The sequence below is a fragment of the Phasianus colchicus genome, chromosome Z, assembly GCF_987193195.1.
Source record: "Phasianus colchicus chromosome Z, bPhaCol1.hap1.1, whole genome shotgun sequence".
NCBI lineage: Eukaryota > Metazoa > Chordata > Aves > Galliformes > Phasianidae > Phasianus > Phasianus colchicus.
In genome coordinates this window covers 38,078,922-38,103,376 of record NC_143476.1, presented here as the reverse complement: position 1 = coordinate 38,103,376, position 24,455 = coordinate 38,078,922, and the positions used below count along the sequence as shown (strand labels likewise).

At 41.6% G+C, this 24,455-nt stretch overlaps 1 protein-coding gene across 1 annotated transcript; it reads left to right on the top strand.

Annotated features, from left to right (window-relative positions):
• Positions 1-531: 531 nt before the first annotated feature.
• On the top strand, positions 532-10,693 carry LOC149912885 (maestro heat-like repeat-containing protein family member 7). The gene is made up of 6 exons (XM_090131904.1): positions 532-924; positions 1,478-1,633; positions 1,781-1,882; positions 2,001-2,106; positions 2,345-2,404; positions 2,680-10,693. Exons 1-6 carry the CDS (start codon positions 679-681, stop codon positions 2,811-2,813), a joined length of 804 nt encoding a protein of 267 aa, XP_089988030.1. The 5' UTR covers positions 532-678; the 3' UTR covers positions 2,814-10,693.
• The last annotated feature ends 13,762 nt before the right edge of the window (positions 10,694-24,455 follow it).

Below are 24,455 nucleotides of genomic sequence, written 5' to 3'. Positions count from 1 at the left end.
CTCAGCAAGCTTTGAGATGATGATGCAAAATAATAATCTCTTACAGCTCCACACCAATTTTTATCCACTGTCATGATGAAAAACTTTTTCTAATGCCAAAGCAGAATTTCCTGTGTTCAGACTTGTGCTTATGGCCTCCTGTCTCCCTGTCTTCAGGAAGGGTCTGTTTTCATCTTCTCTGTTTCATTCTGCAAGGTAGACTGCACTGAAGTCTCTCATTCCCCACATTGAACCAACTCAGAACTCTCCATTCCCCAACTACATCCCATAGTCCATCCCCTTCCCCAGGGCTCACTGCTGCACACTAGTGTAGGAAATATCCAAATAATTTTCTAGGATGGTATCTCTGATAAAGCAGATTTTATTCGCAATTGCAATGGCGGGCCTCCTGCAAGCAGGAGAGCACACAGAAAACAGAGTTACATCTTTTATTCCCTATTCCCTGACGCTTATCTCTTACTCCCCTGGTTCCTCATTGGCTGAGTACTTCAGGCCTTGCCTGAGACTCAGGAGTTGGGGTGATGGCCGTGGTGGGGCCTGGTGCTGCCTGGGGAGCTTTCCAGGAGCTTTCCAGATGGGTTACCTGGGGGCCTGTTGGAAAAGGGGGTGGCTGAGCAGAGGAAACGGATTCCTTGCTCTCCTGCCCTCCGTTCAGTGGCAGCTGCCAGCAAGCAAGGCATGTGTGTGGTGCCCTGTTATCAGAGCCATTGCCCTCTTGATTCAAAAGAAACTATGTGTTTTGTACAGGCAAGAAGAATAAGGGACCTGCTGCCAGGTGTCATGAAGACCCTGCAGTTTGGCAACACGCCCATTGCTCTGAAGGTGCTGACTATCTTCAGAAATGTGATGACTCATCTGGGCAAGAGTGAGGCCACTGCCATTGCTGTAAATCTGGCTGAGAAGCTCCTGCCTCTTTTCAATCATGTAAGTCAGCTGCGAGAGGCTGAGCTCTGCGCATGCATGCTCAGCCTTCTGTCTTTGTTCCTCTGGACCCTTGTGGGATATCTGCCGGGGTCTGCAGCCCAGCCAGCCTTCTCCCTGTCAACTTGGTTGTTGGAAGTGGTTTGAGGCCCCTGTGCTGGGGCCCAGCCTAGCTCCTGTGCAAAGCATCTTCTGCCAAGGGTGACTTGGAGACTGCTGAGTGCTTCCTTTGCTACCAGTGCCATCCCCAGGTCCTGTAGCAGGGAGATGGAAACCAAACAGGCAGCGTGTGCCCCGGGGGCATTGCCAAGGGCCAGCCCTGAGTCCCCCTTGTCCTGGTGCCCAGGGAGCTCTGCTTTGAGCTGGTGGGGTGGCTGGGGGAGCGCTCTCAGGCACAGGCACCCTGTGCTGGAAACTTGTTGCACTGCTTTGTACAGCCACGAGGTGCCTTTGTGTAGTATGTGATTCCAAAGCTGCTCCCTACAGATCAGCCACGCCTATGCTCATGGTCACCACAGGCAGTGAGAGTGTTGCTGAGGTCCTCCTTCTCCCTCAGGTGGCAAGTGAAGTGCGAGAAGGCTCCATCTGCCTCTTCAAAGATTTGATGGACACTGTAGAGTCGTGTCAAAAGAGAAAAATGAAGGAGACTGTGCGCAGCGCCCTGCTCCCTCTGGTCTTTCGGATGAGTGATGAGACCCCGAGCATTGCCAAGGTATGAATTTCAGACCTGACCAATATGCAGGCAAGGGTGTGCTGACAGTCCACGAGTGGCCTAGGAATTGAGGGCAAGTTTGGCAAGCATTCGAGCTCTTGGGATTTGTGTCTGTGGTACCATTTCCCAATGCCAATTGCTTTGTAGGCCTCTGGGGAAACCCTCGTAGCGTGTGCAAAGTTCCTGAAGTGGAAGAACCTCAAGCGCCTGGCCAAAAGAAAGAATAAAATGGAGATCAAGAAGTGTTTGGTAAGGACAGCCACATAGCCCCCATACCAGTGCTGCGGAAGGAGATGCTGGCAGAAGGAGCTGCACCAGCAGCTGCAGAGAGTCTGCAAGCCCTATGTTTGTTTGTGTTCTTCTCCAGCTGCAGCAGAACAGGCAGATGGCGGATAAATATCTTTGGCAGAATCTGTCATACCTGAAGGATTATTCTCAGGTGTCTTTGCGATATGAGGCTGTGGAATTCATTGGTGAGCCCAACCCTGGGTCCCTCTTTGGGCCCTGCCCTGACAGCCAGGTGCAGCCCTGCAGCCCCCAGATACACCTTGCCCACGCTAGTAGCCCCGATGGGGGCCTTGCTCAGGTCCGCTCTTGGGCACCGTCCCTGCCTGCGGGAAGGGAGGGGAAGAAGCAGGGCTGGCGGGGCTGCAGTCTGTGCTCCTGGCGGCGTGTTGGGGAGTGGGGGTCTGATTAGAGCTCTTTTCCTAGGGTTGGCTATGCAGCACTCCGGGGAACAAAGTCAGGAGAAACTGAATGCAATCTGCCGTGGTGAGTGAGGGCAGTGCTGCGTGTGCTGGGGCTGGGTGCAGGGGGCAGAGCCTGGGCAGCGTGCAGCTGTGCTTTGGCCAACTGCAAAGAAATGCTGCAGAGGCAGAGGAACATTCCTGGCGCAGGTGGGGCGCTCCTGAGCAGTGGCTTCCAGCTCAGTCTCAGGTGTTCCTCCTGGCCAGGAAAAACAGTGGTTGGGGCTGGCATGGTCTGGAGGGGATGCTGGTGGCCCTCTGCAGCTTGCGGGGTTTCATATCTGCTCTCTTCCGTTGCAGCCCTCTGGCCTGTTCTACATGACACCCACCCGCCAGTCCGTTCTGTGGCAACTGAAATAATCCAGAGATGTCAAAGGCAGCAGGCAAAACCACGACGGAGCTGGCTCGCAGCACTGTGCTGCTGGCCCTGCTGAGCCATCTGTCCTTGTCAACATGACTCTGATTAAGACTCGGATTACAAAGCCATTCCCTTGCATGGGGATACAGATCCATTGGTTGACTGGACAGTCAGCAACAGCATGCAGTTCCACTGACGGCCATACCAGATCGTTAAGCATCGCTCCTAAGGACCATGGCTTTTCTTCAAGGTCTTTCCAGGCCACCACTCCATCTGTGTGCAAAACAAGACTGTACTTCATGGCGGACATGGAAGAGCAACAGGTAGGGCTGGCATGGTCTGGAGGGGATGCTGGCGGGTCTCTGCAGGTCGGTCGATTCCATCTCAGCTCTGTTTCCTTCTGCCGCAACCCTCTAGCCTTTGGAAGATGATGCCCACCTGGCAGTCCACTCTCTGGCAGCTGGGACAGTTCTGGTGCCGAGAATTCAAAGGCAGCAGTCAACATCACCATTGGACTAGCTTGCAGCCCTTTCTCTCTGCCCCTGCAAAGCCATCCATCGTCAGCAAGATGACTCGCATTAAAACTTGGATCCTTGCAAAACTTGGAGGCTTGCAAGCTGTCCTACAGACCAAGTCTTCACTTTCCTGCTCAAGCAGGAAGTAAGGAGAAGTACTTACAACCAGAGGATGAAGAGAAGAGAGTGTAGCAGAAAGCAATCCAGATGGCCAGGGGGCTGAGAAGGGATCCTTGTAATCATGGCAGCTACCAAATAAGAATCAATCAATCTATCAATAAATTTTAAAAAATTTCCTCCCCACAGCGAAGTCTTTGGATTTCATTTGCCCAGCAGTCCCAAACTGTCCTCGTCTTTCACACAGAAAGCAGCTACCGAGGTGAGAGGAGGATTTGTTGGCTCCTGGTAGCAAGTATGAGCGTACCTTGAGGCTGCGCTGTTCATGCTGATGTGTCAGCTGGTTTCACTGCCACGTCTTACAGGTGCCAGGTAATCACACTCCACTGCTCCAAAAGTGACGCCGCCTATGTATTTCCATGGAAACGACAGCCAATATCAGGAGCACAGTAACACTGTTTCACTGAGCAGTTCTCAGCTACAAAATGCTACTTTTCAACACAGCCACCACCATTAGCTCAGTATTTTTGCCTGCGATGAACAAGAGCCTGCATGCCGCTCCTGTAAATCTCTTCACCAGTGGAGTTGCCTCGCTGTCTCTCTTGCCACTGCTAAAACGCACCACCCACCACCTCACTGTGCTCTCACATATGGGCTGGTCTCCATAAGCGTTCCGCAAGCATCGATGACCGTCAGTGGGTGCCATTTTTCTGCACGGAGGAGTTCAGTTCCATACTTTTGCTTCATCCGCACTTCCATGTCAGATACCGTGCCGTCCGATTGCCCCTCTGCTGCCACGCGTCACACAGCAACAAAACATAATGGGGTATTGGTGGCAAGGTTCAACCTCTACTGCCACACCACCAACATCCGCCTCTGGTGTTGTGGGCCAACAGCATAAAATAGGAGGCATTACTTTCAGAGCAGCCCTCATTAAATACACAATAACATAAGGCATTTGAAGTAACAAATCTCACTTCAATTTTTAATGTGGTGTATTAAAACATATAAAAAAGAGAGAAACAAAACCACAAAACCAGTGGGATACGTGACCTTGTTTTTGGGAAACTAGCAGATCAGTCTGGTCTGATGGCAGTGGTTGCCATTCTCAGTGAGCTCTCAAGGTGTTTGTCACAGATTTGTGATGGAATTTTTCTCTTCCGGTGCTTCATCCTTGAAAACAGTAGTTCACAAACGTACTGCCAAAAAGAGGTGACACGAGCAAGGAGTGTCTGCGAAGTGAGGGATGTTTCTCTGGTAAGAGAGGACTTGTAAGAGTCTGGTAAAGAAGCACGGTCAGTCTTTTAATTACAACTCTAGATATTCCAGTTCCAAATTTGCAAGTAATGTATTTACATCAGTGGAATCATAGCACTGCAGAATGTCAGAATCACAACATCATAGAATGATCTGGGTTGAAAAGGACCACAGTGATCATCTAGTTTCAACCCCGCTGCTATATGCAGGGTCGCCAACCACCAGATCAGGCTGCCCAGAACCACATCCCGCCCTGAATGCCTCCAGGACTGGGGCATCCAAGCTCCTCTGGGCAATCTCTTCCAGTGCAGCACCACCCTCTGGGTGAAAAGCTTCCTCCTAGTATTTAGCCTAAATCTCCCCTTTAAAAAGTCTCAGTTTAAAACCACCCCTCTTTGTCCTATCACCATCCACCCATGTAAACAGTCCTTCCCCTTCCTGTTTATGCACACCCTTCAAATAGTGGAAGGCCACAGTGAAGTCTCTCCAGTGCTAAACAAGCCCAGTTCACTCCTTAAAGAGCTGCCAGCTCTATTCTGTCCCTAAGCCCTTATGGACAGTTACCCAGGAGATCCAATCCAGCAATTCCTTGACCTTGAGCTGGACTTTTGCTCTCCTGAAGTTCAGGGTCCTGGCTCTACTTTTTGCCTGCATTCTTCAAAATCACAAACTCCACCAGGGCTCGACCATTACAGCCCTGGCTGCCTCCAATCTTAACCTCTCTAATGCTCTCCTCTACGTTGGTGAGCACCAGGTCCAGTAAGGCTTCACTTTAGGTTGGTGTGTCTAGTGCCTGGACCAGGAAGTTATCCTCAGTCGCAGTATGGTTTGCGTGGTAAGGAACCTTTAAGATCACTTAGTTCCAACCCTTTGCAACAGGCAGGGACACCTCCCTCCAGACCAGGTTGCTCACAGCCCCATCCAGCCCGGCCTTGAATGCTTCCAGTGAGGGGGCATCCACAGCATTGCTGGGCAACCTGTTCCGGTGTCTCACCTCCCTCACAGTAAAGAATTGATTCCTAATATCTATTCTAAATCGCCTCTCTTTAACTTTAAGGCCATTTTTCCTCATCCCATCACTACCTGCTCTTCTAAACAGTCCCTCCCCGGCTTTCCTGTAGGTCTCCTTCTGGCACTGGGAGGAAAACGGGGGCACAAAGAAACCCAAATGTGGGATTTTTTCCACAATCCTGAAACCTATTCTCAGATTCCTTTGTCAAAACAGAAAGCACAGCTGTGTATTTTCTGCACTTTGCAGGACTGTGTTCAGCAGACCTTTCCAGATCCATAAGCAGATTTGCCATAAATCGAGCTGGCCCTACGCCGCACCCGCACAGAATCACAGAATCACAGAATCACTAAGGTTGGAAAAGACCTATAAGATCATCCAGTCCAACCATCCACCTATCACCAATGGTTCTCGCTAAACCATATCCCTCAACACAACATCCAAACGTTCCTTGAACACCTCCAGGGAAGGGGATTCCACCACCTCCCTGGGCAGCCCATTCCAGCGCCTGACCACCCTTTCAGAGAAGTAGTATTTCCTAATATCCAGCCTGAATCTTCCCTGGCGCAGCTTGAAACCATTCCCTCTAGTCCTATCACCGGTTATACGGGAGAAGAGGCCGACCCCCAGCTCGCTACAACCTCCCTTCAGGTAGTTATAGAGAGCAACAAGGTCTCCCCTGAGCCTCCTCTTCTCCAGACTGAACAATCCCAGCTCCCTCAGCCGCTCCTCATAAGGCCTGTGCTCCAGACCCCTCACCAGCTTTGTTGCCCTTCTTTGGACACGCTCCAGGGCCTCAACGTCTTTCTTGCAGCGAGGGGCCCAGAACTGGACACTGTACTCAAGGTGCGGCCTCACCAGAGCTGAGTACAGGGGAACAATTACTTCCCTACTCCTGCTGGTCACACTACTTCTGATACAAGCCAGGATGCCATTGGCCTTCTTGGCCACCCAGGCACACTGCTGGCTCATGCACGCCTTGCTTTCAGCCCACACTGCGTTAACAGCGGACCGACGTCGGGTCGGTACTGAGGGGCCAGGCCGGGCTGCCCCGCGCCGCTCAGCGGACAGGAGCCGCCGCCACGATGGCTTGGCGGCAGGGGGCGGGCTGTGCGCTGACGGCTGAGCGGCGAAGCGCGACGGAGGCCGCGGCACGCAGTGCTTTCTACAAGCGAGTTGTGTCACTACCACTGAAAAAAGAAACTGCAGCAGGAGAATTGTTACCTTCAGGAAACTTATCTTAAAGTGTCCCTGGGTTACTTGTGGGCTCGTTCAGCTTTTGCTCGTGCCTTTTTCTGATGTGCCTGAAGCCACAAGCTGGTCCTGCAGAAATTCCCAAAACACTGTAATGGTGTATAATTATTCTGAAATCTCAGCAAAACTCGGATAGCTCTGGGAGTGCTGATCGTTTGCCTCCAGGAACTACGAGCTTCTTTCAATGAAAGCCTTGCAAGCTGTCCTACAGACCAAGTCTTCGCTTTCCTGCTCAAGCGTAAGGAGAAGTACTTACAACCAGAGGATGAAAATGGTGTAGCAGAAAGCCATCCAGATGCCCGGGGGGCTGAGAAGGGATCCTTGTAGTCATGGCAGCTACCAAATAAGAATCAGTCAGTCCATCAGTAAGATTTGTGGGTTCCCAGTGGCAAATATGAGCGTACCTTGAGGCTGCATTAAGCATGAAAATAAAATTCATTTGCTGCTACTTTAAAAACATTTTCAACATAAAACTAACTTTATTTTCAAAATCACATGTCAATAGTCAGAGCATTAACACATGTCTGCATAGAAACTGAATTCTCATTCACATATTTTCAACTTAATATTCTATATTAAGACATATTTGTCACAAAGATGATTTTATGTAGAAGAAGACATTGGAACCCTAGGGTATTTATTAGGCATGCTATAGCCTTGTCCACTATATACTTTACCCAAATTTTCTCGACCAGTGTAAGCAATTTTATACTTTCTCCTTGATAAATAAAAGTATCGTTTTTCAATAATTTCAAGATAATTAACGCAGTTGTTTTGATTGCATGTGACTATCTGAAAGAAAACTGTATCCATTTTCACACACAACAAGCTATTACAGCACCCAGGTAAGTAAATATTTACTTTAATGTATTTGCTGTGTACCTGTCTTGCCAGTAATTTGAAACAAACTGATAAGGCTTTTTTTATCACTAAAGCATACAATTTTGTATCAGTGGGCTTCCTTCAAACGTCTGTAATATATTGGTAACTCTTCTGGATTAGATCTGTACTCCGGTACTTAGAAACTAAAACAAGACAGGATCCAATGAGCAGCACACTCAGTGTGCGTGAGAAGATGGGTTCGATGCCTTGACTACTTTTTGGTCATCTGGTCTTAGAATTCTCAACTTTGAGTTAGCACCAACAGAATGGTTTTAGGAAATGTAGATGGCTCTTTTTCTCCTCCTCGTCATCAATAGAGAGCAAACCTTGAGAATAGTCAGTTCTTGGGTATCACTTGAAACAATGACAATGGCCTTCTTCTCATGAAGCCTACCAGCACCTCAATGATATGTCAAACGCAGAAACCAGTTGATAAAAACTTGGTTATTATCCTAGTAAATTGAAAGGCTAGCAAAGCTTTCAGGAGATGGTAAGAGCAGACCACATAATTATCACAGTAGGAAAATGTTTGTGCCCGTGATTTCATAGAATCATTAAGATTGGAAAAGACCTCTGAGATGCCCCATCTCTCCACACACAGCACAGATATCTCCCTACACTTTGATCCAGACATTGAATCTTGGAGGCTCGTGCTGCCTCCTTGTTGGTGAAATATTGCTCAGATTGTGAGCACGTGACATAAAAGATCCCATAATAACTGCGGAGAAGCTGAATGCATCCTTCTGCCCATTAGTGCTGTACAGAAGCTTCTGTTTCCATTAGTGACAGCCCTGCACCTTGAATCAGCCTCCTGAAAGGTGTAGAATGCCCTTTATGATGAATCGGGCGTGATGGTCGGCATCCAGTTCACTGGAAAATTAATTAAAAAGGCAAGAGGGTTAAAATGAAGGTTGCGGATAAGTCTCAGTTTTTCTAAGTTTCTTTTGATGTAATGGGGCTAAGCAGTAGCTGTCACTGCAAGGGGAATTTTGTGCAACTGCAAAGGCAGTTGTGTAACTTCAGAGGAGGTATGGTATCTGCCTGGCATGTGATAAACCAGCAAGATGAGGCCTACAAAACAAAATAAATGTAGAGTTTGAGGCTTGTTGTGCTAAACAAGCAACCAGCACAGAGTCACTGCCTGTGTCAATACATAGCACCCTCAGGTGCTGAGGGAGCTGGTGGGGGTGACTGCTGAGCCGCTCTCGGCCATCTATCAGTGCTCTTGGTTAACTGGAAAGGTCCCAGACGATTGGAGGCTTGCTGATGTGACTCCCGTCTTCAAGAAGGGCAGTAAGGAGGATCCAGGGAACTATAGGCCTGTTGGCCTGACCTCGGTACCGGGGAAAGTAATGGAGCAAATCATCTTGGGTGAGATCACACGGCATGAGTGTGGTGTCCGCGGGATCAGGCACAGCCAGCACGGGTTCATGAAAGGCAGGTCGTGCTCGACCAACCTCATCTCCTTCTATGACTGGGTGACCAGACTGGTAGATGAAGGAAAGGCTGTTGATGTAGTCTAGCTAGACTTCAGCAAAGCCTTTGACACTGTCTCTCGCAGGCTTCTTCTGGGGAAACTAGCTGCCTGTGGCCTGGACAGGTACACTCTTCTTTGGGTAATAAACTGGCTAGGGGGCCATGCCCTTATGGGTAGTGGTGAATGGAGTTAAGTCAGCTGGCGACCTGTTTCAAGCGGTGTCCCCACTGGGGCCTATCTTGTTTAATATCTTTATTGATGACCTAGACGAGGGGATTGAGTGTACCCTCAGTAAGTTTGCAGATGACACCAAGCTGGGAGGTGGTGTGGATCTGCCTGAGGGTAGGGAGGCCCTTCAGAGGGACTTAGATAAGCTGGATTGCTGGGCTGAGGTGAACGGGATGAGGTTCAACAAGGCCAAGTGCCGGGTCCTGCGCTCTGGCCACAACAACCCCATGCAGAGCGTTACAGGCTTGGGGACGAGTGGCTGGACGGTTGTGAAGAGGAAAGGGACCTGGGAGTGTTGGTTGATGCTCGGCTGAACGTGAGCTGACTGTGTGCCCAGGTGGCCAAGAGGGCCAACGGCATCCTGGCCTGCATTAGAAGTAGTGTGGCCAGCAGGAGCAGGGAGGTGATCATCCCCCTGTACTCAGCACTGGTGAGGCCATACCTCGAGTACTGTGTTCAGTTTTGGGCCCCTCACTACAGGAAAGACATTGAGGCCCTGGAACGTGTCCAGAGAAGGGCAAGAAAACTGGTGAGGGGTCTGGAGCACAAATCTTATGAGGAGCTTTTTCTCTCAGAGAGTGGTCAGGCACTGGGATGGCCTGCCAAGGGAGGTGGTGGAGTCGCCATCCCTGGCAGTGTTCAAGAGGCGTCTGGATGAGGAGCTGCGAGATACGGGTTAGTGCTTGTGGTAGCAGTGGTAATGTGAAGACGTTGAACTAGGTGATCTTATAGGTCGTTTCCAACCTTGTGATTCTATGATTCTATGATAAATAGAGCATTTCAAAATAACATTTCAACATCGTCTTCTCTTAATAATGAGTCTACACATACAACACTGAGCTGAAAAGGTTCAGAGCCCCAGTTCCTCTCCAGTTCTTCCTATTAGCCAATGCATAAAACTACCATAAGCGTCAGTACCAGTAGCACTTTTTTTCAGTTCAGCAGCTTCTTTAATCAGGCTTTTTCCTAAGTCTCAGAGTGATTAGAAGCCACTCACTAGAACCTAAGGCTTTGCCAGCCTTGTGTTTTTGAGGATAAAGTTTTGTGGAGATATGACCCTGGTACCAGGAAGCTTTGCTAGTTGAGGCTGTGACTTGGTCTAGCTTAGGCCAGTGTAAGATAGGGAGAGCTGTAGCTGGCAGTTACTGTTCAACAGAACATCCAAAGAACAACCAATTTTTGTTTAGAAGAACTGAAATTGTGCTGGCAGACAACCTAAAGTGTTGGTTTTTGTTGTTTGGGGTTTTTTTTTGTCCCAGAAACAGCTCTTCTGTTTTTGAAAAGTGGGCAGCAATTTTGAATGTGCAGAAAGAACTGTTACAAAAGGAAATGCCTGGATGTTAATTACTGAGAAGACAAAAAATGTGAAGAACATGTTCTGAGAAATAGAGGAAATCTCTGTTAGACTGTAAGATATCACAGTAAATCACCTGTGAGTCATGTTTGATGGATAACCTACTGCATTTATGCATCTGAGGGTATGCAGTGTATCTTCCCTGTACAATGAAGTTTCTGTTCCTTGCTTATTGGATAGCTCTTCTTGTTCTGTGCAGACCTGTGAAATTAGTTGGCAAACATAACTGTTAGGTGCTATCTGTGCTGCATCATGGATAACTTGGCAACCTGCTATGAAGGTCTTTTACTTTTACCATTATTGCATTACAAGATACTGCATTCCAGATTTTAGAAAATTCACCACGAGATCAGTTACTTCTGTGGAATTATGCAGAAATAGCTGTTTTTTCTTTAACTTTGCAGTTAGAGAATAACCACATTTTTGTAAGGCAGATGTAAAGTTTCATCTTATCTATCGTGTTTTCTGCATGAGGCTAAGTGGTCTAAAACTAATGTTCTATGAGAACAAATACAGCTTGAGGAGAAGAGTTAGTCCGTCGCAATATTTTGAGTATATTTTGAAAAGGTAAAAATTGTACAGGAATTCGCATTTTGTTAAGATTAGACTATCAAATTCAAGCAGCAAGAACACAGACATATTTTCATTTGTGTGAACAGAGGCTGTGTGGGCCCTCTGGTCTAAAATAGCAATTGAATGCTCAAAAGAAAAGAGATAAGAAACAGTCCTGTAATTACAAAAGCTTGAATCCTGCTCAACAGGTATCTGCTGATATTCAATGAGCTGCATATCTGATATTTAAAGGAGAATTACATTAACTTTTCTGACACGACATTATGTTTTCTTCGGTGAGATATTTACATCCTAAAGTAGAGTCTATTTAAAATAAATAAATAAATAAATGAATGAATAAACAAACAAACAAACAAACAAACAAATAAATAAATAAATATCATTTCCAGTAATGAATAGACCTTTTTAAAGTAACTGGAACTGGAAAGTCTCTGTTGCCAAATACTGACTCCACAATAGTAACTTACCATGTTTGAACAAGAGACACAGCACTTCTCTAACAATGCAGCTGCATGCTGTAGGAAAACCAAGGTGCTTGTTTTTGTTTGTCAACCAGTGAAATTACAGAACAGTTGCAAAATTTTGAATTTTGAAGCACAGCTTCAAATACAATTACATGCTACAATTGCTTCCACTATGCACTTTCAACTAACTTTTTGTATTTGATGACCCTTTTACTCACTTTTATCTACATTTTTTATCTCTCTTTTTGTGAAAAGTCCTTGTGAAAATCAGTCTTCTGTAGTGAGTATGAAGTAATTGGTTCCTTTTATGTCAACCTTTTAACAACAACAAAAAAAAAAGTATAAGGCACAGTAAAATTATCAATGTAACTGAACCTGCATATTCCACACAAAGAATTAGTATTGTTAGGTGAAGCTGTGAAGATAAAATCTCTAGCCTTGAAATTTTTTATTGTGAAATGGCTTTCTTATCAGTGAGGTTAGGACATAAACTGTTTGACCAAATCTGGGACTAGGAGTGAATTCACATGTATTGCTGTTTCTCTCTTACAAATGAAGTGCATTGTTCCATTTGTGACAATGGTAGATAAAGTGTATCGGTACAGAAGTTTGCCATAGCTATCCCCAAAACTTTCAGTTTAAGTGGTTGTAACAACTTACAGTGTAGAAGGAAATGCTGAGAATGCTATGCATGCACTCCCAAAGGTTTTACAAATTAATCTGACAGGCCACCAGGCAGTTTTCTACATAATCTCTATTATGAAAAATCTCCTTTATGTCCTTAGCTTTTATTTCCTTATGTTGTGCAGTTCAGTTATGATTTCACTGTGAGCTCATTGTATTTCTCACTAGAAATACAAAAGAGCACACTAATAGCAACCAGCAGTTTAACATAATATTGTCAGTCTGGTCTTGCTGAGTCTTATGCCAGTGAGTAGCTCATGGCAAACATTGTATGTCACTAAGGTTATCCTTTAGCCTGAATGTTATTATGCTGTATTATTACTCTGAATGTACGTTTCCATTTCTGTATTTCCAGCTGTACAAATAATAAGAACATTCCCCAGTTGCTGTGTTTCTACTTCTGATCTTCTTCATTCTCCATCACTCTCTTTTCTCTTTTCTCTTTGGAACAGACAGATAGCTAATGCTTCCTGTTTGCTTTTTTGTGGTAAATATGACTTTAAAAACCTTTACACTCTCTTTCCTGCACACAGAGAGGCACACAAAAACCCAACTGTGAATATGAGGTTTCGTTATTCCACCTTTGGAATTTGTTTCACATAACTAATTGTTTTTTGACTTTCTTTTCGTCTTTTCACAATCACTACACAATTTGAAATCCACACCAGAACTAACCTGATCTTAGAACTGAAAGCACTGCATATGATCATATGATGGTATTAGCATTCTGTTTTAATTAAATGCTACTAAAGATTTTCATATTATAGCCAATTTTGAATTGATGGTCACCTAAAAAAAATTACAGCTGTGTTTTGCTTGGATGTAAATTGTGTAACTTTTATCTGTATGGAATACTATTATTTTGCTGCCCCATCATTCAATAACAACTTTCCTCTGCAGCTCTTCGCAGTAAATTTCTTACCTGTCCAAACAGGACACCAAACAATATCAAAGCTAATCGGTAACTAAGTCGTGAACAAGGTGTACTCCTCCTGAAGTCAGAAAATTTGCATCACTTTGGAGTTGCCAGTCTTCCACTCAGCCAGTCTTCCACTCAGCAGGGAAAAAATTTCTTTAATAAATGAAATCCTTCCATCAGGTAGAAAAATTACTCCTCCAAGCAGGACAAAGTATGACAACCCTGCCTCACAAAAACTTCACAAGTATCTTCAACCTATGCAAGTCCATAGCATAGAAAAGATTCAGTATTTAAATGCCTGAATGACACAAGATTGATAAATGATATATGTTCTCTTTGGGACCAGAGTCCTTTCCAGGCCTGAAGAGCAGAAAAGAAGGCAACCCCCATAGACTATGAATGCCTGAGGTCCTAACTGTAATTCTAGTCATATGCAATGAAAGAAAAAAATCATCTTGCAAGAAATGCAAGAAAAATTCTGCCCTTGCAGCTGCATTAAGTACTGGAAACTAAAACAAAATGTACTGAAAAATAATGAAATTAAAACATTTTTACAGAAATTAAAGGCAGCTATTCTTTCATTGCTATCATTCTAAGTTGAGTGCCGCAATAAAAATGGACGGCAGTAGAAACTATCAGAATTATATAAAAGATACTTTGCAGAAAAATTAGAGTTGGGAATGTCCTAGAATGCAGTTGTTTTATTCTTTAACATTGTTTGAGTGCTTTATAAAAAATCTTGGAAGTTTTTTGTTCTGTTGGCATCATATATGCACTGTTGGTGTAATCTGTGGTAGAATTAGAATTCTGTGCCTTACAGTTTTATTTACATTACAGCAATACTTTGGCCTTCCATATTTTTCTTGGTTGAAAAGTAACAGTTAAAAGAGTAATAGCTTTTTTTTCATTTTAAATAAGTCTCCTTTATGATATGTACAGCCCAGGCTGTTTGTGGAGGTACTCCTTCTTGGTATCAACATGGACCTCAAAACTTGTGGACATGAGACAACATTCACAGAAATAGTTTAGTAGTAGTAACAAAATACAAGATAGTGACACCATCACTTTTATTCCACTCTTCTTCGCTATTTCAGTGAACTATTTAGACTAACGTGATGAAGAGAAACTATTGCCTTCACAAACTTTTCTTCTTAAACTTATGAACTGTGTTCAATGCTAAAGGACTTTGTCATGTTCATTTCAACTAGATGAATGGCTTTCTTGGAGATTTCCTTTTATCATGGTGAAGCAGAAACTTTCTCAAGTATTTGATAGCAGATTGAAAGAGGATAGGAAAAAAATTATTTGAAGTTTAAGTGGGATGATAGTTGTCAGAACCTTGGGAGGAATTTTGATTCATGTGCACAATATTAATAACAATAAATAAACATTTCTAGTTACAGCATTATGTGCTTAAGACTTTTTTTCCACAATAATTACAAAAATTGCATCTGAAGAAAAAATATAATGAATGATTAATCTGTAATGTTGGCATTATAAGCTAGTTGTTTCTTTCATTTGTTTTTTTCTTAGAGTAACCAAGTCATTTCATTTAATAATAATTTTTCAGAATGCTCAATATTTTTTATTTTTTTGCACCGGACAAGCTATTCAGGTAATGATCCTCCATCTGAAAAACTCCATAGCTCTATCCTGATATAACGTCAGTGGCACCTGATGTTCTCTGGCAGTTTCTGATATTTCAGAATAAACTGACGAAGTTGAGTGACTGTGTATTTTTAAAGGAAGAAAGACAATATATTAAGTATTCACATGATAGTCAAAAGAGTTACCTACTCACCAACGTGTCTTATAAATTCCTAGTCGTATGGATAACATATATACGGACATCCATAAATAGAAGGAATTCTTTGAGATAGCAACCATACTTTTATATTTCTTCCAATTTGAAAGATGGCAGGGTCCATTAAAGCCTGATATTCATCCACAGGGAGTTAATAATATCAATACTTTCTTGGAAATGTATAGCTAGAAATCATAGCGTTCAAATCACAGAACTGTTCAGAATGGAAGGGATGTCCACAGAATTCCTGTGAAACATCTTGGTCAATGAAGGAACAGCACTGCATTCAGATTAGGGAGCTTAGGACCTCTTCTAGCCAGGTCTCAAGGACAACCAGAGATAGATTCTGAGCAACTTGTTCTGTTGCTTAATTATTCTTCATTTTTTTGCTTTCTATTCATTAGAAACACCTTTCACTTCAGCATTTTAACTATCTTTGCTGTGGTCCCACGATGTGCGCCAATAAAAATGCATCCTTTTGGAACTGTCTTCACATGTATGGGAAGATTACTAGTAAGTTTTTCCATTACCACCTCCACGCTCCAAAGCCTTCTCTGCTCCTGGCTGATTAAATCCCAGCCCTTCATTCTTCCTTTACAGGGTTTGTGCTCCAGCTCTCAGCAATCTTAATGACTGCCACTGAGTGTGATCTGGCTGATCAGTGCTTCCATTAGACTCAGTACATTATTCTCAATGTGTTCTTCTTGAGTAATTGGGAATAATCCTCTCCCTTGGTTGCTGGCCATACTGTGCTGGGTACTGTTGTTCATCACTGCTCCCTGTCTGTATGCATAGCTCATGCACAGCTCACCACTTGACAGAGCCCAGCATCTTCTCTCCAGACCTCCTCCCAGCCCTGTTTACATCTCTGCTGGAGCTCTGCTTGCCAAGGAAAGAGCTGCTGTGTGCTTCTGCCTCAGCTGCAGAAGGAATTTTGTCAGTTTCTTCCTCTTATCTGTCGTACTCTCTCCATATAGCTGCCCTGTCCTCACAAGCATTGACTAGTCTCTTCTCACACGCTTTGTATCATTTGTTAGGTTGGTGGAAGTACCTCTTCCTTCAAGTTAATTGTATTAAACAGAGAGCATCCTGTGATCAGATGTGACTGAGAACTTCATCAAGCAAAATATGAATAGTTAACTACCATCCTTGAGCCTGACAAATCAGAAAGTTTTACACCCATCCAGTAATGATTTTAGAAATACTGTGGGAGATCATGTCAAGAATCTTGCCAAAGTCAAGGTAAGTGACATTCATTGTTCTGTGCATATCCATAGGTCTAATCATTTCATCACAACAGAAGTGAAGTAAATCAGGATGGTTCTATTGCCATTTCCAAACACACTCTTCTTCAAGTGCCTAGAAATGCTTCAAAGAGGCTTCAGTGCACCCTGATTTTCCTAGGAACTGAAACAAAGATAACTACTGTTAAGTTTTTCAATTATTTACCTTAACATTCTTGAAGATGATGTGGTACTTCAGTCATTTCTCCAGAAGTGCCTTTCAACAAGCTCTTTCAGCAACCAGATTGCAACTTGTCAGGTCTCATGAACTCTAAGGGTCAAGATTTCTCAAGATACCCTTGATTCAGTCCTTTTCTACTCTCAGTAATTCCTTTCCTTCTAAAAAACCTTTTAGGCACAGAGATCTGCGAGACTCTCAAGAAGACTCAGAGAATGAAAACATAGACAATCTCACCATTACTTATATTCACTGTAACTACATCACCTGCCTATTTAGCAAGGGACTCACACTGTTCTTTCTTCTTTCACTGCTAACTTATGGACAGAAGCTCTTCTAGCTACCTTTGATGACTGCTGCCAGTCGTGGTTCTAGCTGAGCTTTACCTCCTGTAACATCACTGCCACATACCCAGGTTCTAAATTCCATGCTGGCAGCTTGTCCTTTGTAGTTTTTTCCTCTTGGTTTTCTTTTCTTTTTTTTTTGTCTTTTTTTTGTCTTTTTTTTTTTTTTTTTCCTTCTTCTGTGCTACTTTAAGTATCATGTATCATACTCATTGGTAAGAAGTCATCCCCAATATCCTCTTCAAATTCCTAGAGTGTTGTGACACACTCTTCTAGGGGGTTATATGAGGCTCTAACCTTCACAGAAGATCCAGTCTTTAGCAAATAATGTACAGGAGTGTCATGGTTTTATAAATTTTTTATATTCCATGTCATAACATCATCTAAGGAACAGGTAATTAAAGAGTTCATATTCCAGTCCCATGGACTGACAAGTTTCCAGGCACCTGGTTCTCAGAAGAGAAGAACTACATATCCCAAGAGACTTCACCTTCAGAGAGGAAGATAAGTCACAGGAGGAAGTCACAGGACCTCGCTCGCTGCTTGGCAGTGTGTGTGGGTGCTCCCCAGCTGTGCACCTTCAATTCAAAGCAGGCCTTTCAGTTTTGGACACCCTCTTTCTCATTTATTTGATTTATTAACCTCAATTTCAATTATATTGTAATAAATTGTGTTATCTTGCATTCCAGTATCGTGTTTAGTAAAATTAAGACTTCCTCCTCAAATTGTTGCCACTGCTCTGTTTTTGGGGCAGCTCCCATCTCCCTACCCCTCCCTTTTTCCCTTCCCATTTTTGGGTTAGGGGGCCTATGGGCCTGCTGCCCCCGTCACAGGCACAAATTGATCAGATTGATCTAGATAACTCCATGACAAGGAAATTTAATCAATTTTCTCACCATAATTGCATTGTCACCCTTACCAATCTCTCATCTGGGCAACTGCTCTCATTGGCAAAGCCCTACATGCCTGAGTTTCAACTCAACATGAAGGACAGATATCTCTTTCCCTCTCTATATTCAGTCTGTATTCCTCCATCACAAGACAGCAGTCACATGAACAGTAGCATCATGTCTGTTACTCCAGCAGTGCCACAGAACTCTAAACCAATTCACACAACTCTGTCTCCAACTACTTGTCATCTGGGCAATGCAAATTTTTCAGCACTCAAAGTGGAATTTCTTTTCACCTGTCTTATCATTTCTGAGGGCTTTCTCATTTATCTTCCCATGTACTTAACACCCTGACCTCCACTTTCTCACCATGTTTGTTTAAAGCTCAATTCATCAGGCTGGCAAAACCCTGAGGTTTACCCCAAGCCTTGGGGTGATCAAAAGGGACTTCAGGGCTCTGGGAAGAGTACTGAAGGGATAAGGGGCGCAAGTAGTGTTCTCCTAGTTGGAGACTGGGATCCAGATAAAAGAAGGAGGATAGATAGGTTTAGTGAATGGACTCGAGGATGGTGTCACACTCGCATTTGGATGAAATGACCTGGGGCCTAGATTTGAGAAATGGGGAATGCTGACATCAGATGGGATGCAATTGACTAGAAAGGCCAAAGATATTCAAGGGAGCAAGAAGAGAAGGCGCCGGGGGAGCTCACTGTGGCCTTCCAATGCTTGGAGGGAGCATATAAACAGGAAATGGAACGGCTGTTTACGTGGACTGATCGGGATAGAAAAAGGGGCAATGGTATTAAACTGAAACAGGGGAGGTTCAGGTTATATATTAGGAGGAATTTTTTCATCCAGAGGGTGGTGAAGCACTGGAACAGGTTACCCTTTTTCCTATCTGTTTGAATTTATTTTATTCTTTCCCTTATTCTAGGAAGAAAAAGAAAAGGCAAACTATCATTGTTTATTGGACTAAGCAACAATGCAAAATAAGAGCAACGTTTTCTGTTCTCAGCACTGAATTCTTTCCATTTACGATCCATAACCAATGTCTTTTGCTAATGCCTTCTTTTGGTATTGCAAGTATTTTTCTACTTAAACATCTTGCATGCCTACCCCCGAAAGTCCTTATGGATCTCTTTATTCAATTGTCAAGTGATAAGTCAAAGTAACTTACTAAAAGATGTGAAGTAATCTTGCTGAAGGCAGGGCTTTTCTGAATATAGTACATTAAATCTGAACAATAGATTTAAGAATTAGTTTCATATCTTGGAAGAATAAACTGCCACAGAAGCTTTTGCAATCAGTACTCTTATCTTTCATGCGGTTTCCTCTGAATATTTGTTGTGCACCATTGCAGATACCTCAGATGATCTTCTCCGAAATGAAAGATAATGTGCAGCATCCCCATTTGGAAGATTGTGATCAAATAGTGAAGTCATTATTTGGTTTGGATTTTAGCTGTTTTGGGAGCCTATAATATTTAAGCACATAAGCACCATAGACGTCCAGTGTTTACTGTTTTGAAAATCTCATCCTTAAAATTGTCTTTAGCACTAGGTCTGAATCTGAGCTGGTTACTATTTCTAAATAACATTTGACTGGTATATTTCTGGGTATGCACTTCAATTACTGTACACAGATATGTTCTTTACTACCTCAAACTCTGTAATTTGCAAATCTTGATCAATAAAAATTTGGCTGCAGTGCAGTGTGGTCTAGGATACTACACAAACAGATTTTACAAAACTGTCACGCTGTGGCTCATGTATGTATTCTGCATTATATAGATGCCTTTTAGATACCTGTTTTTTTGTGGGGGGGGAGAGGGGGGAGGTTGTGTGGCAGGGGAAGAACATGGTAATCTTTGAGGCTTTGATCTTTGTCCATCCTTTGAGGACAAAAAGTCAAGGCAACTTCTTAACGCAACTTGTGCAGTGTCCAAGACAAATAGCAAATTAATCAGTCTCTGCATCCTTGTTTTTTGAAAACTTGTGCATTTTTAAAGAAGATGGAGTCACTGCTTAGTGACTTGGTGTGATTGATTTTCATTATGGATGGTGTTGACTGGGTCTGTGTCAGGTCACCTGGGAGAGAGAGCCTATGCATAGCTAAATAAAATGAGGAATGTACAACTTCTTTTTCCATAGCCACAAGGAAATCTCTGCTCCTTGAAGTAAATTTTGCACGACCTCCTTGTTAAAACAGTTCTTTCTTCTTAGCCAGTTGAATAAATGAGACAAATGCAGTGTTGCATAGGTACTAAAAACAGGTCTGGATTTAACAAGCCGGTGTTTTCTGGTCAAGAAAAGCTGATCAGAAGAAAAAGCTTAAGACAAAAAATAGTCTTATTTGCTAAATGTATGGAGCAATACTTGGAGTCTTCACTAAAATAAACCAGAATAGAAATACAAGTCTCAACCAAGAAGAAATGTACCTAGTTTAAACTGTGGAGAAATTTACAAGTTCTTATGGAGTTTTAGTAGTTATAAAATCATGTAGTATGCATATAATAACAAAATGTCCCAAGGTGGAAGGGACTCACGAAGGTCATCAAATACAACTCTGGGCTCCTCACATGAGCACTCAAAACCAAATTCCATGTCTGAGGGTATTGTCCAAATACTCCTGGAACTCCTGGAGCAGTTTGAAGTTATGACCACTGTCCTGAGGAGACTCCAGTGCCCAACCACTTTCCAGTGAAAAACCTTTTCCTGATCCTGGCACAGCTCTGTGACATACCTTCTGAGTGTAAGTTATAATAGAAATGTCATAGTATACTCATCATATTTAACCAAAATACAGATTTTAACCTGCCAACATCTTTTTGTTCTAAAATATCGACTGTTATTTAGAAGGTGTAGGAAATGACACAGAATTATTTCTAAATTATGATAAAATGCATGCTCATTCCACTCCAAAGAAATTATATTTGTTCACTTTCATTTCAAATTTTGCTTTCAAATGTTGTTTTTGTGTTTGTTTTTTTTAAAAAATTATTTTCATTTCCTTTTATTTATTTTTTCCTCTACTTTTTACTTTCTAATTCTAGCTTCTCCTTCTATCTCAGCTTTTGTTTATCTTCTCTGAGACAAAAAAAAAAGAAAAAAAAAAACCATTTTTATGCAGTTTTATTTTCCAACAGACTGTAAATTCCCAGAAAGGAAATATGAAATATCCCTATTCTAGAGAAAAGAAAAAAGAAAACAAGAACAATAACAACAAAATCAGTCCTTTATATAGAAAGAAGAAAAGTTGGAATTTTCAAAAACAAAAAATAAACACAAACCGATTTTTCTAAATTAAATCTTTCCCACCATAAGACTGCTTCTGTCCACATACACTTGACAATAACACGTTTTAAAACAGCAAGGTGAATCACTTCAGAGCAATAATGGCCAGATGTGATAAACTTAACTCAACCTGGGGACTCACACTGACATATGAGGAATAAAATAAACCTGGAAAAAAGATTTCAGATGTGCAATGAAATGCCTGTGAAACTTGCAGCCTGAGACATGTTCTTTCACATCCTGAGCTGGTTGAGCGAAGGGTGGAAGAGTAAAATTGACTTACACTGTGAAAGTACTTTTAGTTATCAACATGAAAAACAAACAGATGCAATAAATGCAATGGTAACACTGCTCAGATTATTTTTTTGTTACCATGTGAGATAACAGAACTTAAGTGAAAACATTACAAAATGTGATCAACAAATAAGATGGAAAGCTTATTGTGATACAAACTGTTAAGCAACAAAAAAGTTTTGCATAAAAATAACAATGAAAATTTATGTATACATGATTTGCTTTTCCTAACTACTGTTATGAAGCCAATAAAGTACACATTGTAATTGAGAAGGCAAGCAGGAAGTTCTTTAATTACTTTAAGCAAAGAATGCAAAATATTTTAAAGTGAAACTGATCAAGTGAAAAGTTATCTACTGAAACAGTGTCTTCAAATCTTATTTTTGAACTAAGATTAAATGATAATTTACAGTCAACTTTTCTTAAGTATGCCCCAAATGGATCCTACTCAAGCAAGACTATGTGTAAAATGTGTAACAGGATGTATGACATTTCTGAGAAAGCTGCTTTTTCATAAACTGCTAGCAGATTGACAACTTACAGAAATCATATTTTGATTTGATAGGAACAGTTTTGAAAAAATAATCCTCACCACTTCAACCTCATGTATTATGCTTAATTGTTATCTGCATTATTAGTTCACACCAGCTAACAGAAAGTGAACAATATTACTGAAAAAAAAAAATTAAAAATAATTAAAAAAAAAATCCTAGCAGGAGTTTTCTTTTATATCACATTCTTTAGGAAAGGAGCATCAGTGAGTATATTTGCAGTAGCTGATCATCAGTGAAGAAGTGGTAAAACCACTAATAAGCATTCACTAACAATAGAAGGTTCACAGTGAAGGAGAAACTACAGAAATGCAGAGATTAAGAATGAGACTAGGTAAGTTGTTCTGCCATATTTATTATTATTATTATTATTATTAGTAGTAGTAGTAGTAGTAGTAATTATTCATATTATTTATTGATTTTTTTAAAGGGTGTGATGTGTATGGAAAAACTATAGCTTTACTGCTTTGAAAGATGAAAAAAAAGCTTTTTCTGCTCTCCCTCTTCCTGTATGATAGTGATAGTCAGGAAACAGAGAAAATGCCACCTGATTCATTTAATGTGGCTGTGTCCAAAAAAATCAATACAAAGCTCTATCAGAAAATCAGCTTGGATTTTTTCTATATATCTGTATTTTGTCTAAAAAAAAAAAAAAAAACAAACAGAAAATTTGGTATCATGATCTGGACCACGTTTTGCTAATACAATGCAGTATGATGAAGAATTGCATAGCTACAGATGCTGTTCCATCAAAAGGGAAAAAAGTTCCCACTTTGGAATTTTGTTTTTGATATCTCTTGTCAACATCAAAGTTCTTCCTTTGTGTGATTATTAGGGAATTAATAACTCACTAATTCACATAATAAAAATGCCAAGAAACCATGGGCTATTCATGCATAGCTGGTGGATGCTTTCAGACCCAGAAGGAATATGGATTGCAGAAGAAGAATTGTGTTTGCAAGCATCTATTGCCTTGAGTATAATTGTGATTTAATACATAAACTGGTGTTTCTTTGGCAAAATGTACATATATATATATTATTGTTTTTTATGCTGAAGGAAAACATGACAGTTGTCAAAGGAGAACATAAAACAAGGAAAAAAGCCCACTTTCAAATCTTTGCTTTTATTCACATAATATTTCATTAATTGCCAGTTGGATTTTAACTTTGAAAACATTAAATAGACCTAAGGGTCTTATGTGACATCTCCTTATGTATTACTGGCATTTCACTATCTCGGTATGAACAAGTGGAAGCACAAATTGAAGCAGTAATTTCTGAAAACAGAAGTATCCCAGTGCATTCTATCTACAAAAAAAAAAAAAAAAAAACATGCTAAATAAGGGTGCACAGCAGCTGTTGTTTCATCAACTTGTCTCCTTTAAGTCATGCTTTATTGTGAGCATCAAATAGGGATTTTATGCACATTTTAAGTGATAACTCATTATTTATCCTACTGTCACAATGTTTATAAAGAATTTGCTTGATGAGATTCCAAAAACATTAGCATTAGCAGAAGTTTTACCTTGAGCAAAAAATTGGACTGGTTGTCATTCCTTTCACCAGTTTCTTTCCACAATTAAATAGTATCAGAAACATAATATAATTAAATGCCTGTGAAAGGGAAAAATGCTGCAAATGTTTAGAATAAATAATTCCCAGTAATACAATCCTTGAAATTAAATTCTTTCATTTTCATAAAGTCTATAGAGACTGAGATTTCCAAACATTTTCATTCTGTAGATTTATATAACTTTATAATGACAATTCTAATGACAAACTGTGCTTTTAACATTTCAACATCTATTTAATATTGCTTAAATATTAATTAATTAATATTGCTTCGTGAACATGATATTTTCCTGCACTGATATAACACATTTTTTTGTCTTTTGAAAAGTTAGGAAAAAATCTTAGGAACAATCTCTGGAGGTAAAAAAAAAAAAAGGAGGGCATCATAGAAAAAAAGGAAACAGTTGAGCAGAATTAGAGCATACCAAGGAGTTTTTAATACTTTTCCTTCAAGCCTACAAAGATCTTTTCTTAGGTGAAGTGTTGTAAATATGAAGATACTTATTTCTTCTTCTCACATTCTCACAGTAACTGTGTGTAAACATGACCTTGTTAAGCTACAAGGTACGTAACCATATTCTAGGTGAAACTCGTCCTGGCAAATACAGAATCTGAATTATCAAGAAATACACTGAGGGCATCAGACATGCTATACTAAAATACTTTTTGAGGGAGTACTCTTTAAGTAATCTTTAATGATCAGTTGTGCAAGGGAAACACAAATGCAGAAATAGTGCAGGTGAAATAAATTTAGTTCTTGCTTTGCAAGCATTG